General features: G+C 41.2%; 1 protein-coding gene across 6 annotated transcripts in view; it reads left to right on the forward strand.

Moving 5' to 3' along the window:
• Window positions 1–16,958, forward strand: part of LOC139573537 (protein spire homolog 1-like) — a 61,955-nt gene that overhangs the window by 32,183 nt on the left and 12,814 nt on the right. For all 6 annotated transcript variants that reach the window (XM_071397100.1, XM_071397101.1, XM_071397096.1 and 3 more), the window contains exons 4-7: window positions 4,041–4,166; window positions 7,494–7,568; window positions 10,333–10,497; window positions 10,647–10,733. In XM_071397100.1, coding sequence (XP_071253201.1) covers window positions 4,041–4,166; window positions 7,494–7,568; window positions 10,333–10,497; window positions 10,647–10,733 — 453 coding nt within the window. The remainder of the gene's footprint in view (window positions 1–4,040; window positions 4,167–7,493; window positions 7,569–10,332; window positions 10,498–10,646; window positions 10,734–16,958) is intronic.

The raw sequence follows: 16,958 nt of genomic DNA on the forward strand, positions 1-16,958 counted from the left end.
TAGATCCACCCAGCATGTTCAGTAGTGGAGACTATAATCAATACTAAATCCACCCAGCATGTTCAGTAGTGGAGACTATCGTCTATACTAGATCCACCCAGCATGTTCAGTAGTGGAGACTATAATCAATACTAAATCCACCCAGCATGTTCAGTAGTGGAGACTATCGTCTATACTAGATCCACCAAGCATGTACAGTAGTGGAGACTATCGTCTATACTAGATCCACCCAGCATGTTCAGTAGTGGAGACTATAATCAATACTAAATCCACCCAGCATGTTCAGTAGTGGAGACTATCGTGTATACTAGATCCACCAAGCATTTACAGTAGTGGAGACTATCGTCTATACTAGATCCACCCAGCATGTTCAGTAGTGGAGACTATAATCAATACTAAATCCACCCAGCATGTTCAGTAGTGGAGAATATCGTCTATACTAGATCCACCAAGCATGTACAGTAGTGGAGACTATCGTCTATACTAGATCCACCCAGCATGTTCAGTAGTGGAGACTATAATCAATACTAAATCCACCAAGCATGTACAGTAGTGGAGACTATCGTCTATACTAGATCCACCCAGCATGTTCAGTAGTGGAGACTATCGTCTATACTAGATCCACCAAGCATGTACAGTGGTGTTGACAGTATAATCTATACTAGACCGCCCAGCATGTTCAGTAGTGGAGACTATAATCTATACTAAATCCACCCAGCATGTTCAGTAGTGGAGACTATAATCTATACTAGACCGCCCAGCATGTTCAGTAGTGGAGACTATAATCTATACTAAATCCACCCAGCATGTTCAGTAGTGGAGACTATAATCTATACTAGATCCGCCCAGCATGTTCAGTAGTAGAGACTATCATCTATACTAGATCCACCCAGCATGTTCAGTAGTGTTGAGACTATAATCTATACTAAATCCACCCAGCATGTCCAGTAGTGTTGAGAGAACAGATATCACACTAGATCCACCCAGCATGTCCAGTAGTGTTGAGAGAACAGACATCATACTAGATCCACCCAGCATGTCCAGTAGTGTTGAGAGAACAGACATCATACTAGATCCACCCAGCATGTCCAGTAGTGTTGAGAGAACAGACATCAAACTAGATCCACCCAGCATGTCCAGTAGTGTTGAGAACAGACATCATATTAGATCCACCCAGCATGTCCAGTAGTGTTGAGAACAGACATCATACTAGATCCACCCAGCATGTCCAGTAGTGTTGAGAACAGACATCATATTAGATCCACCCAGCATGTCCAGTAGTGTTGAGAGAACAGACATCATACTAGATCCACCCAGCATGTCCAGTAGTGTTGAGAACAGACATCATATTAGATCCACCCAGCATGTCCAGTAGTGTTGAGAACAGACATCATATTAGATCCACCCAGCATGTCCAGTAGTGTTGAGAACAGACATCATACTAGATCCACCCAGCATGTCCAGTAGTGTTGAGAGAACAGACATCACATTAGATCCACCCAGCATGTTCAGTAGTGTTGAGAGAACAGACATCATACTTGATCCACCCAGCATGTCCAGTAGTGTTGAGAGAACAGACATCATACTAGATCCACCCAGCATGTCCAGTAGTGTTGAGAACAGACATCATACTAGATCCACCCAGCATGTCCAGTAGTGTTGAGAGAACAGACATCACATTAGATCCACCCAGCATGTTCAGTAGTGTTGAGAGAACAGACATCATACTTGATCCACCCAGCATGTCCAGTAGTGTTGAGAGAACAGACATCATACTAGATCCACCCAGCATGTCCAGTAGTGTTGAGAACAGACATCATACTAGATCCACCCAGCATGTCCAGTAGTGTTGAGAGAACAGACATCACATTAGATCCACCCAGCATGTTCAGTAGTGTTGAGAGAACAGACATCATACTTGATCCACCCAGCATGTCCAGTAGTGTTGAGAGAACAGACATCATACTAGATCCACCCAGCATGTCCAGTAGTGTTTAGAGAACAGACATCATACTAGATCCACCCAGTGAGTCCTTAGATGCCCCAATGATGTTTACATAACCATAGCAGTGGTGGGAGGACAATGTTTTTTTTAATGAGCATTATTTCTATTGGAGCATATTGGATGACTGTCATTCATATTCCATTCACCCATTTCAATGTAGCATCGATAGGTTCAGGCTACTACATGATACTCAACTTTTCCCTATTCCCATCATGCGGTTGCTACAACCTAGCCTATGTGTGAAAGTTTGCAACGTAGGTGCACATAGGTCGAGAGAAATTTGAGGTGACAGAAAGTGACACATGGACAGACAGTGACACATTCAATACCACCTTGCACACTCTTGTCCGCATCTAGCTGATCTGGGGTGTAATCATTAGTCCAACAGTTTCAAACGAGAGTTTCTATTGGACAAATTAATGTCTGATTATCCCCGTTTCATTCCATTTAAGAAACTTTTTTCAACAGAATCGGCGGAATGAATACACCCCTGATCAAGCATAAACACAGTTCACTTTCATAGCAGCCACTTTGTATTCCTTCTTACATCTATGCGTTTTACACCTCTCACCTTTTCCCTTCGCTTGTGGACTTCAATGCACAACACATCAGCTGTAGGAGACCAGGTTTAAAAAAAAGCATTCCAAGCCAAACCATATCATAACCACTACACACAGCCTACATCGTTGTCACCATATTAGCTAAGGTAACATCATAGTCAACATAGCTAATAGAACTAACGCATTAGTTATCCCGCTACAGTCATGCAGTAATGTTACAGTGTACAGTCAGTAAGCAGTTACACCGGTGGGCCCCGGTGACAATAAATCAGTAAAACCAAAAGCTTACCTTGACTTGGAAGAGTTCCAGTGTTGTGTTGGATAGTCAAAGCCAGCTAGCTAGCATAGGATCCCTCTGTTTGAGCAGGGTGTTTGAGTAGGCTAGTCTAGCTAGCTGCATTGTCTAGCTCCAATGAAACTGTAGTAAGTGTAAGTGAAACTGACAGTGAAAAAAAAATGAAGAAATCACTCTTGTTTCTCCTTCATTTTTAGCGTATGCTTGCGGTACTAGATTCATTTTCTGATCCTTTGATTGTGTGGATAACATGTCAGTTCATGCTGCAAGAGCTCTGATAGGTTGAAGGACGTCCTTTGGAAGTTTTCATAATTACTGTGTAAGTCTATGGATGGGGGTGAGGACCATGAGCCACCTAGGTTTTGTATTGAAGTCACTGTACCCAGAGGAGGACGGAAGCTAGCTGTCCTCCGGCTACACATGGTGCTACCCTACAGAGTGCTGCTGAGGCTACCATAGACCTTCATTGCAAAATAGTGTGTTTTAATAAATTATTTGGTGACATGTGAATATATTTTCTATAGTTTTATCTAAAAAGGATAACTTTTTAAATGCAAAAAATATATGTTTTTGAAATTCACTGAGGATGGTCCTCCCCTTCCTCCTCTGAGGAGCCTCAACTGAACTGTAGTCTTCAGCCTTCCATCCGACCCGGCCCGAGGAGGACAGACATGACAGTGGTGAAATAATGATTCTAGAGACAGGGCCCAGGGGATGGAACCAGGTCTCCATAGCAACTGCTAGCAAGGTTATCTGAGGCTGTGGACATCTGAGCTGCCTGGGTGACAGTGTCGCTGTTGTCTTGCCAGCCCTACTGCCCGGTGGCTAGATGTCTCCTCTAATAGCTGTCATCCTCTAGGCTTCCTCTACACAGCAGCACCATTTATCTAATGGAAATATTGTCAGTTCAGGGAATTTACTTGGTGGGCAAGATTGCAGATGAGACGGCCAACCATTCTGTTAGAATTTGAGGCGCTATATGGGATGGGAAATGCAGTGGACTACTGGTGCCAAGATCATGCCAAGAGCACCTTCTGTTCATCTCAGAGAAACAAGGACATACAGTATTTTGTCATCTACTGTCACAAGGATACGTTATGTCATCTGCTGAATTACCATATTTACAGTATCTACAATGTTTTACTTATGGTACTACTTCTCTCTCACTGTCTGTCTGTAGATGTGTGTGTCTCACCTCCCCAGCCCTGGCGACGCCCCCAGCCACTACCAGGCTGTGTGCCGTGCTCTCTACGCTGAGACCAGGGAGCTACGCTCCTTCCTGGAGAAGATCAAGAGTGCCAAAGAGGTGAGGCTACCTACACATCAATGCGTGACCAACTGGGTTCAAACCCCCTGTCTCCAACAAGACTGTGTTAGTCCACTGAGCTAATGGCTAGGAATTAGCTTGGGCAGGTAAAGAAAGTCGTCAGGGCTTAGGAAAGGTTACTCATCATGTGAGGATGGTTCACCAAACCACCTCCATTTACCAATGCTCACAACACACTACACAGTACCTGACTGCATAGGCCCTCAGCTTGCTTACATAGTGGTTCTGTTCCATTGTCTATACTAGCATACCACATAGCATGTATTCCCAATATATTGCTTTATCCTATGTGGTATGCTAACCAGTGTGGATATTGGAACAGCTCCGGTCTGTTTCTGGGACCTGATTGACATCTCATTCTCAGGCTCAGTGCACATAGGACCACTAAAAGGTGAATCTGAATGGTCATTGGCATTCACCACTAGACAACCTTGTACTGTAAATCAGACAGACATGGAGACCCGGGACATATGTTCAGAGGTCATGTGACTGGAGAGACATTCATTCAGGAGATTAAGCAGGATGACATTAAGGTGTTTCACATGCTTCAGAGAACTGATCAACATGGCACATTACGTACATGTCCTGTAATGGATACCACTGTATATCAGCCTTGAGTCGGGTCTGTGTGTGTGTGCGTGCGTGCGTGCTACAGAGGAGAAGGAATGCAGGTTACTGTGTGTGTGCATGCGTCCATGTTACAGAGAAGGAATGCAGGTTACTCTGTGTGTGTGTGTGTGTGTGTGTGTTACAGAGAAGGAATTCAGGTTACTCTGTGTGTGTGTGTGTGTGTGTGTGTGTTACAGAGGAGAAGGAATGCAGGTTACTGTGTGTGTGCATGCGTCCATGCGTGCGTGTTACAGAGAAGGAATTCAGGTTACTCTGTGTGTGTGTTACAGGGAAGGAATGCAGGTTACTCTATGTGTGTGTGTGTGTTACAGAGAAGGAATTCAGGTTACGTTTGCAGCCACAGCTGTTGTTTGTAAAACATACCCACAGCAGGGAGTCAGGATGAGACTCAGGCAGCAGTGTTGTTATCTGCCACTGTGCCTCGCACCGAGCCGCACGCATGAATTATATTTAGCATCTCATATTTCAGGACATCCCTAACCATGTCTGCCACAGGTCATCACAGTGATGTTTACTGTGGGCTAGAATGTAATAGGGACAGACAATGTTGTGGACCTGGTACTGACAGAGAGGAACAACAGTACATGCTGTGTGCGTACGGGTGCATGTAGACATGCTATCCCATCCCAGCATATGAAATGTTAAAGTAGGCTAGTAAGGAACATTGATGGGAGTGATCTGTCTACTTCAGGGGAAGCTGCCTTGTAGTAGCTGTAGGTTTTGTTGTCAAATATCCTGCTCAGTCTTTCACCTAGCTGGGGAGTAGAGTCCACTTCTGTCTGTACAGTTCTGTAGTACAGTATTATTGGGCTTAGTTCTGTGGTGGTACAGATGTAGGATCTTAATTTGATCACCTTGTTGCAGGAGAACTTCTGAAGTTTGTAATTTCCACTTTGAAATTTCAGACTTTTAAAATGTTTATCAACCCCTACAAAAAAATGTATTCATTATAATCCACATAATAATTTCCTGTTGCTGCAAGATTATTTTCCTGCTGTAGCAAACTTGCTCAAATTAAGGTCCTACATCTGTACATAGGTAAATCCCTAATGCTGTTATGAACATGTCTGCATACCTAAAGGCTTAGTTTAATGTCCCACAATGCACTGCTGTCTGCCACAAGGTCACATGTGCTATTTCAAATCAAAATCAAATCAAATGTTATTTGTCACATGTGCCAAATACAACAGCTTACTTAACCAACAATGCAGTTAAGAAAATAGAGATAAGAAATTATTTACTAAATAAACTCAAGTAAAAAAAAAAAACAATAATGAGGTTATACAGGGGGTACCGAGTCAATGTGCTGGGGTACAGGTTAGTCAAGGTAATTGATACATGTAGGTAGGGATAAAGTGACTATGCATAGATAATAAACAGCGAGTAGCAGCAGTGAGAAAGGGATGGTATTGTGTTGGTCGTACAAATGAGCACCGGGTGTTAAATCCAACATCTCACCCTGGGCTCCTCTGCTCAGAAATGTCCTTTTTAAAATTGTTTGTCAACAATCATGTTGTTATTCACTGACCATGATAAGTTTTCTGTTTTATGTCATGAAAAGGGAATATGTACCAAACTGTTAATGGTAGAGAAGGCAGACACCTTAGTGAATGCCCTTCCAGTGTAGTGTGAGTTATGGCTCTGTATATCCAGTGAGAGGAGAGGCCCTATAGTAAATCTCCTGTGATTGCTCTATCAAACACCGGTGGGATGCAGGGTGACGCCCCCTCTCTCACCACAAATAACAGGGAGAGAGAGGCTTTCCATTCTGCTGCAGAACAGATCCCTCAGTGTCCTGTACTCTAATATACTCCTGAATCAGGAAGAGAAGGGATGCAGGTTGCTCACTGCTTCATTGGTTGCATCCCAATTCTCTCTCAGTGCACTTGCTCACTCCTTCCCACACATTTAAAAGCAGTGGATTGGTGTTAGCATGGGCTAGCTAAGGGAGTTCCCACACAGTCATCTTGACCATGGCTAAAAGCTATAATCTCTGCTATGCATACACTGGCAGGACCATGCTTTGTTCCCTATGGCTGCAATGATGATTTTCAGTCACTGATGAAAACTGACTGGGCATGTGTGAGTGTACCATCATGATGCTAGTTGATAGGGACTTGGCAGGTTGTCAGGCTGCGAAGGCTCTCGTTAACTGTCATTGATAATCGAAAAGGTATTGATTTGTGGGTGTGACTAATAGCAGGGCTAGCTGCCTGTCCTATTTCTGTGGTAGTCAATGAACTTAATTAACATCTCATTTCAACATGAAAGGACGAAACCTGTGGCTTTGAGGTCAGTTACTTAAAGGTCCAATGAAATTTCTCTCAATATCAAATAATTTCTGGGTAACAAGTAATTTACTGTTTAATTAAAATGGTCAAAAACAAAAATAGTTTCTTAGCAAAGAGCAATTTCTCAAGCATGAATTTTGCTAGGACTGTCTGGGAGTGGTTTGAGTGGGGAGGGGAAAACTGAACTATCTTTTGATGTCACCAAGCAGGCCACAACTCAATCACACAAAAACACTGAAATTTCAAACACTTAAAGGGCATGATCATTTTCACACAGTATTATTCCAACCTCAGTGTGGAAATATACAGGAAATTCACGATGTTTGACGGCACTGGGCCTTTAAGCGCTCATCTCTCTCACTGATCACCCCCACCTCTCTCATAGAATCTTCGGAAGATGGGTGGCGAGCCGTCTGAGGATCCCAGCAGAGACCTAAATGAGCTCCAGAATGCGGACTGGGTAGGTGACCAGCTCCTTATCACAAGCCTCACAGCCCCTTTTACCTGGCAACACTCTTAGGAAAGGTTTCCCAGACTCCTACTCTTGGACATGCATGTTTGTAGCCCAGGTGTTACACCTCCTAGAGAGGGAACTCAACTCCCCATGGAGTAAAAGAGGTATGGATTGTAGGTGCGAGTAAGGATGACAAAGGCAGAGAATTTACAATTTACTGGGAATTTATTGCTTCCTTCACACGGTAAATTTGGGGAAAAGGGGCTGAAAGGAACCAAAGCAAAGAAAGTAAATGTCGAAGCCCCCGCTCCTACCTTCCCACTGCTTACCTAACTTACCACCTGGCGCACTAACCAAAATACAGGGGGTGGTCAGCCCAGGTCTTACCTAGTGTGTATAGACAGTAAATATTACGGGTTATGTATCCCACAGGCCTCTTGCCTAAGCACTCCTAGGTGCCTTCACCTTCCCCCCTGGGAACGAAAACAGAATAAAAACAATCAATAATCAAAACACTGCGTCCCATTGACACAAGACATACTAATCAGCACCAACCAACACAAGACATACTAATCAGCACCAACCAACACAAGACATACTAATCAGCACCAACCAACACATCCTAATCAGCTCTCAGCAACAACCAACACAAGACATCCTAATCAGCAACAACCAACACATCCTAATCAGCTCTCAGCAACAACCAACACAAGACATCCTAATCAGCACCAACCAACACAAGACATACTAATCAGCACCAACCAACACAAGACATACTAATCAGCACCAACCAACACATCCTAATCAGCTCTCAGCAACAACCAACACAAGACATCCTAATCAGCAACAACCAACACAAGACATACTAATCAGCTCTTAGCAACAACCAACACAAGACATACTAATCAGCACCAACCAACACATCCTAATCAGCTCTCAGCAACAACCAACACAAGACATCCTAATCAGCAACAACCAACACATCCTAATCAGCTCTCAGCAACAACCAACACAAGACATCCTAATCAGCAACAACCAACACAAGACATACTAATCAGCTCTTAGCAACAACCAACACAAGACATACTAATCAGCAACAACCAACACAAGACACACTAATCAGCTCTCAGCAACAACCAACACAGGACATACTAATCAGCAACAACCAACACAAGACATACTAATCAGCAACAACCAACACAAGACATCCTAATCAGCAACAACCAACACATCCTAATCAGCTCTCAGCAACAACCAACACAAGACATCCTAATCAGCAACAACCAACACAAGACATACTAATCAGCTCTTAGCAACAACCAACACAAGACATACTAATCAGCAACAACCAACACAAGACACACTAATCAGCTCTCAGCAACAACCAACACAGGACATACTAATCAGCAACAACCAACACAAGACATACTAATCAGCAACAACCAACACAAGACATACTAATCAGCTCTCAGCAACAACCAACACAAGACACACTAATCAGCTCTCAGCAACAACCAACACAGGACATACTAATCAGCAACAACCAACACAAGACACACTAATCAGCTCTCAGCAACAACCAACACAGGACATACTAATCAGCAACAACCAACACAAGACATACTAATCAGCAACAACCAACACAAGACATACTAATCAGCTCTCAGCAACAACCAACACAAGACACACTAATCAGCTCTCAGCAACAACCAACACAGGACATACTAATCAGCAACAACCAACACAAGACATACTAATCAGCAACAACCAACACAAGACATACTAATCAGCTCTCAGCAACAACCAACACAAGACATACTAATCAGCAACAACCAACACAGGACATACTAATCAGCTCTCAGCAACAACCAACACAGGACATACTAATCAGCTCTCAGCAACAACCAACACAGGACATACTAATCAGCTCTCAGCAACAACCAACACAAGACACACTAATCAGCTCTCAGCAACAACCAACACAAGACATACTAATCAGCTCTCAGCAACAACCAACACAAGACATACTAATCAGCAACAACCAACACAAGACATACTAATCAGCTCTCAGCAACAACCAACACAAGACATACTAATCAGCTCTCAGCAACAACCAACACAAGACATACTAATCAGCTCTCAGCAACAACCAACACAGGACATACTAATCAGCAACAACCAACACAAGACATACTAATCAGCAACAACCAACACAAGACATACTAATCAGCAACAACCAACACAAGACATACTAATCAGCTCTCAGCAACAACCAACACAAGACATACTAATCAGCTCTCAGCAACAACCAACACAGGACATACTAATCAGCAACAACCAACACAGGACATACTAATCAGCTCTCAGCAACAACCAACACAGGACATACTAATCAGCTCTCAGCAACAACCAACACAGGACATACTAATCAGCAACAACAAACACAAGACACACTAATAATATATTTTCTGAGCAACAGAACACTGGCTTATATAGCTGGAGAAGGAGACTGTAATGAGATACAGCTGTATCCTGATGAGGGGGCGGGGTCAGCTCCAATTAGCAATGGGGCCGACCAATCAGCTGCTTGAGGGAATTTCAGGAAGCCATCCTGAAACACACATACAAACAAAACCACAACACAGAAACTAGGGAACGTAACACAGGAGTATCTAGGCTTCATCTGGGTCTGGAAATTGGCCCTATAAGTGTTAAATCATTGGATTGGTACTGTGTTGCTATATGATTTCTGTCCCCCTGCATCCCCCAGGCTAAGTTCTGGATGCAGGTGATGGGAGACCTGCGGAACGGGGTGAAGCTGAAGAAGGTCCAGGAGCGCCAGTACAACCCTCTGGCCATCGAGTTCCAGCTCACGCCGTACGAGATGCTCATGGATGACATCCGCTCCAAACGCTACAAACTACGCAAGGTCATGGTAAGACTGTCAGGTGTCTTAAAAGCATGGTTTGTTGCTTATATGTAGTTATGCTCTCTCTAATCTGTGTGTGTGTGTGTGTGTGTGTGTGTGTGTGTGTGTGTGTGTGTGTGTGTGTGTGTGTGTGTGGTGTCCCCTTGCACCTCCAGGTAAATAACAACATCCCACCAAGGTTGAAGAAGAGCGCCCATGAGGTCATCCTAGACTTCATCCGGTCCAGACCTCCTCTCAACCCTGTGAGTGCACAGCCTATAGAAACAACAGATATACTTTACATCGACTAGCAACCTCTTTGATGTTGGCATGGTGGCGGGTGAACCATAGAGATACAACTCTGTTCTGTCTCTTTGGGCTGAACAGAGTACCATAGAATGAAATAAGAATACAACTATTAGCTATGTATGTAAAGTATATCTCTTATCTATATGGGCTGTACAGTCATAGGGTTTAGAGAGGAGAACATGGGGCATTTTCTCTCCTTCTAATCCTGTTAGTGTACAGTACTGTATAATACATGTACTATATACTATACGATAGTACATTCTATGGTACCTGTCCTACTTTCCTCTCATTCTGGTGTCTTCTAGTCTTGCCATGCCATCCTTCCAAGCCTCGTTCATCACTGGAACGTGAGGAAGCCTGGGAATTGGTGCTAGGGGTGTCCCCTTTCCATTTAAACCTCAAGCCACTGAACCCATCTTTAGTCAAAGAAAGAGTTTTTTTATATCCACCCAAAAATACAAGTAGTTCAGGATTTGGGGTTCTGGGATATGATTATTCTGATTGGAATGAGGGGTGATTGATAGATAATCAGATCATCTACTGGAGCTGTACATCAATGCTCACTGCCCCAGCCTCACTGCCCCAGCCTCTCTGCCCCAGCCTCACTGCCCCAGCCTCACTGCCCCAGCCTCTCTGCCCCAGCCTCACTGCCCCAGCCTCACTGAAGTGCCTGCCTCGGTAATGAGAGAAGCAGTACTGACAGTCAAGAGTTATTGTTACAAAGTGACAGTGATATTAACGGTACAGTGATATTAACGGTACAGTGATATTAACAGTACAGTGATATTAACAGTACAGTGACAGTGATATTAACGGTACAGTGATATTAACGGTACAGTGATATTAACGGTACAGTGATATTAACAGTACAGTGATATTAACAGTACAGTGACAGTGATATTAACGGTACAGTGATATTAACGGTACAGTGATATTAACGGTACAGTGATATTAACGGTACAGTGACAGTGATATTAACGGTACAGTGACAGTGATATTAACGGTACAGTGATATTAACGGTGCAGTGATATTAACGGTACAGTGATATTAACGGTACAGTGATATTAACAGTACAGTGACAGTGATATTAACGGGACAGTGATATTAACAGTACAGTGACAGTGATATTAACAGTGACAGTGATATTAACGGTACAGTGATATTAACAGTACAGTGACAGTGATATTAACGGGACAGTGATATTAACAGTACAGTGACAGTGATATTAACAGTGACAGAGATATTAACGGTACAGTACAGTGACAGTGATATTAACGGTACAGTGATATTAACAGTACAGTGACAGTGATATTAACGGTACAGTGATATTAACGGTACAGTGATATTAACGGTACAGTGATATTAACGGTACAGTGATATTAACAGTACAGTGATATTAACGGTACAGTGACAGTGATATTAACCGTACAGTGACAGTGATATTAACGGTGCAGTGATATTAACGGTACAGTGATATTAACGGTACAGTGATATTAACAGTACAGTGATATTAACGGTACAGTGACAGTGATATTAACCGTACAGTGATATTAACGGTGCAGTGATATTAACGGTACAGTGATATTAACGGTACAGTGATATTAACAGTACAGTGACAGTGATATTAACGGGACAGTGATATTAACGGGACAGTGATATTAACAGTACAGTGACAGTGATATTAACAGTGACAGTGATATTAACGGTACAGTGATATTAACAGTACAGTGACAGTGATATTAACGGGACAGTGATATTAACAGTACAGTGACAGTGATATTAACAGTGACAGAGATATTAACGGTACAGTACAGTGACAGTGATATTAACGGTACAGTGATATTAACAGTACAGTGACAGTGATATTAACGGTACAGTGATATTAACGGTACAGTGATATTAACGGTACAGTGATATTAACAGTACAGTGACAGTGATATTAACAGTGACAGTGATATTAACGGTACAGTACAGTGACAGTGATATTAACGGTACAGTGATATTAACAGTACAGTGACAGTGATATTAACGGTACAGTGATATTAACGGTACAGTGATATTAACAGTACAGTGACAGTGATATTAACAGTGACAGTGATATTAACGGTACAGTGATATTAACAGTACAGTGACAGTGATATTAACAGTGACATTGATATTAACAGTACAGTGATGTTAACAGTACAGTGACAGTGATATTAACGGTACAGTGATATTAACGGTACAGTGATATTAACAGTACAGTGACAGTGATATTAACGGTACAGTGATATTAACGTTAGTGACAGTGATATTAACGGTACAGTGACAGTGATATTAACAGTACAGTGACAGTGACAGTGATATTAACAGTACAGTGACAGTGATATTAACAGTACAGTGACAGTGATATTATCAGTACAGTGACAGTGATATTAACAGTACAGTGACAGTGATATTAACGGTACAGTGACAGTGACAGTGATATTAACAGTGACAGTGATATTAACGGTACAGTGATATTAACAGTACAGTGACAGTGATATTAACGGGACAGTGATATTAACGGGACAGTGATATTAACAGTACAGTGACAGTGATATTAACAGTGACAGTGATATTAACGGTACAGTACAGTGACAGTGATATTAACGGTACAGTGACAGTGATATTAACAGTACAGTGATATTAACAGTACAGTGACAGTGATATTAACGGTACAGTGATATTAACGGTACAGTGATATTAACAGTACAGTGACAGTGATATTAACAGTGACAGTGATATTAACGGTACAGTGACATTAACAGTACAGTGACAGTGATATTAACAGTGACAGTGATATTAACAGTACAGTGATATTAACAGTACAGTGACAGTGATATTAACAGTGACAGTGATATTAACGGTACAGTGACATTAACAGTACAGTGACAGTGATATTAACAGTGACAGTGATATTAACAGTACAGTGATATTAACGTTAGTGACAGTGATATTAATGGTACAGTGACAGTGATATTAACAGTACAGTGACAGTGACAGTGATATTAACAGTACAGTGACAGTGATATTAACAGTACAGTGACAGTGATATTATCAGTACAGTGACAGTGATATTAACAGTACAGTGACAGTGATATTAACGGTACAGTGACAGTGATATTAACGGTACAGTGACAGTGACAGTGATATTAACGGTACAGTGATATTAACAGTAAAGTGACAGTGATATTAACGGTACAGTGACAGTGATATTAACGGTACAGTGATATTAACAGTACAGTGACAGTGATATTAACAGTACAGTGACAGTGATATTAACAGTACAGTGACAGTGATATTAACAGTACAGTGACAGTGACAGTGATATTAACGGTACAGTGATATTAACAGTAAAGTGACAGTGATATTAACGGTACAGTGACAGTGATATTAACGGTACAGTGATATTAACGGTACAGTGATATTAACAGGACAGTGATATTAACAGTGATATTAACAGTACAGTGACAGTGATATTAACAGTGATATTAACAGTACAGTGACAGTGATATTAACAGTACAGTGATATTAACAGTACAGTGACAGTGAAATTAACGGTATAGTGATATTAACGCTACAGTGATATTAACAGGACAGTGATATTAACAGTGATATTAACAGTACAGTGACAGTGATATTAACAGTGATATTAACAGTACAGTGACAGTGATATTAACGGTACAGTGATATTAACGGTACAGTGATATTAACAGTACAGTGACAGTGATATTAACGGTACAGTGATATTAACGTTAGTGACAGTGATATTAACGGTACAGTGACAGTGATATTAACAGTACAGTGACAGTGACAGTGATATTAACAGTACAGTGACAGTGATATTAACAGTACAGTGACAGTGATATTATCAGTACAGTGACAGTGATATTAACAGTACAGTGACAGTGATATTAACGGTACAGTGACAGTGACAGTGATATTAACAGTGACAGTGATATTAACGGTACAGTGATATTAACAGTACAGTGACAGTGATATTAACGGGACAGTGATATTAACGGGACAGTGATATTAACAGTACAGTGACAGTGATATTAACAGTGACAGTGATATTAACGGTACAGTACAGTGACAGTGATATTAACGGTACAGTGACAGTGATATTAACAGTACAGTGATATTAACAGTACAGTGACAGTGATATTAACGGTACAGTGATATTAACAGTACAGTGACAGTGATATTAACAGTGACAGTGATATTAACGGTACAGTGACATTAACAGTACAGTGACAGTGATATTAACAGTGACAGTGATATTAACAGTACAGTGATATTAACAGTACAGTGACAGTGATATTAACGGTACAGTGATATTAACGGTACAGTGATATTAACAGTACAGTGACAGTGATATTAACGGTACAGTGATATTAACGGTATAGTGATGTTAACGGTACTGTGACAGTGATATTAACGGTACAGTGATATTAACGTTAGTGACAGTGATATTAATGGTACAGTGACAGTGATATTAACAGTACAGTGACAGTGACAGTGATATTAACAGTACAGTGACAGTGATATTAACAGTACAGTGACAGTGATATTATCAGTACAGTGACAGTGATATTAACAGTACAGTGACAGTGATATTAACGGTACAGTGACAGTGATATTAACGGTACAGTGACAGTGACAGTGATATTAACGGTACAGTGATATTAACAGTAAAGTGACAGTGATATTAACGGTACAGTGACAGTGATATTAACGGTACAGTGATATTAACAGTACAGTGACAGTGATATTAACAGTACAGTGACAGTGATATTAACAGTACAGTGACAGTGATATTAACAGTACAGTGACAGTGACAGTGATATTAACGGTACAGTGATATTAACAGTAAAGTGACAGTGATATTAACGGTACAGTGACAGTGATATTAACGGTACAGTGATATTAACGGTACAGTGATATTAACAGGACAGTGATATTAACAGTGATATTAACAGTACAGTGACAGTGATATTAACAGTACAGTGATATTAACAGTACAGTGACAGTGAAATTAACGGTATAGTGACAGTGATATTAACAGTACAGTGACAGTGATATTAACGGTAGTGTGATATTAACAGTACAGTGACAGTGATATTAACAGTACAGTGACAGTGATATTAACAGTACAGTGACAGTGATATTAACGGTACAGTGACAGTGATATTAACAGTACAGTGACAGTGATATTAACAGTACAGTGACAGTGATATTAACGGTACAGTGACAGTGATATTAACGGTACAGTGATATTAACAGTACAGTGACAGTGATATTAACAGTACAGTGATATTAACAGTACAGTGACATTAACGGTACAGTGATATTAACAGTACAGTGACAGTGATATTAACGGTACAGTGATATTAACGGTACAGTAATATTAACAGTACAGTGACAGTGATATTAACGGTACAGTGGCAGTGATCTTAATAGTACAGTGACAGTGATATTAACAGTACAGTGACAGTGATATTAACGGTACAGTGATATTAACGGTACAGTAATATTAACAGTACAGTGGCAGTGATATTAACAGTACAGTGGCAGTGATCTTAATGGTACAGTGACAGTGATGTTAGCAGTACAGTGATATTAACGGTACAGTAATATTAACAGTACAGTGACAGTGATATTAACAGTACAGTGACAGTGATATTAACAGTACAGTGACAGTGATATTAACGGTACAGTGGCAGTGATCTTTAACGGTACAGTGACAGTGATATTAACGGTACAGTGATATTAACTGTACAGTGATATTAACAGTACAGTGACAGTGATATTAACGGTACAGTAATATTAACAGTACAGTGACAGTGATATTAACGGTACAGTGGCAGTGATCTTAACGGTACAGTGACAGTGATATTAACAGTACAGTGACAGTGATATTAACGGTACAGTAATATTAACAGTACAGTGACAGTGATATTAACGGTACAGTGGCAGTGATCTTAATGGTACAGTGACAGTGATATTAACAGTACAGTGACAGTGTCTTTAAGGTTTAGGAGGCAGCGGCGAAAGGCCTGATGTTCATAACTCTGATGCCCATAACTCAGTGTGAGTGCATGTATGTATCTGCGTGTGTGTGTGTGTGTGTGTGTGTGTGTGTGTGTGTGTGTGT

This window comes from Salvelinus alpinus, chromosome 4 (assembly GCF_045679555.1).
Source record: "Salvelinus alpinus chromosome 4, SLU_Salpinus.1, whole genome shotgun sequence".
Lineage (NCBI taxonomy): Eukaryota > Metazoa > Chordata > Actinopteri > Salmoniformes > Salmonidae > Salvelinus > Salvelinus alpinus.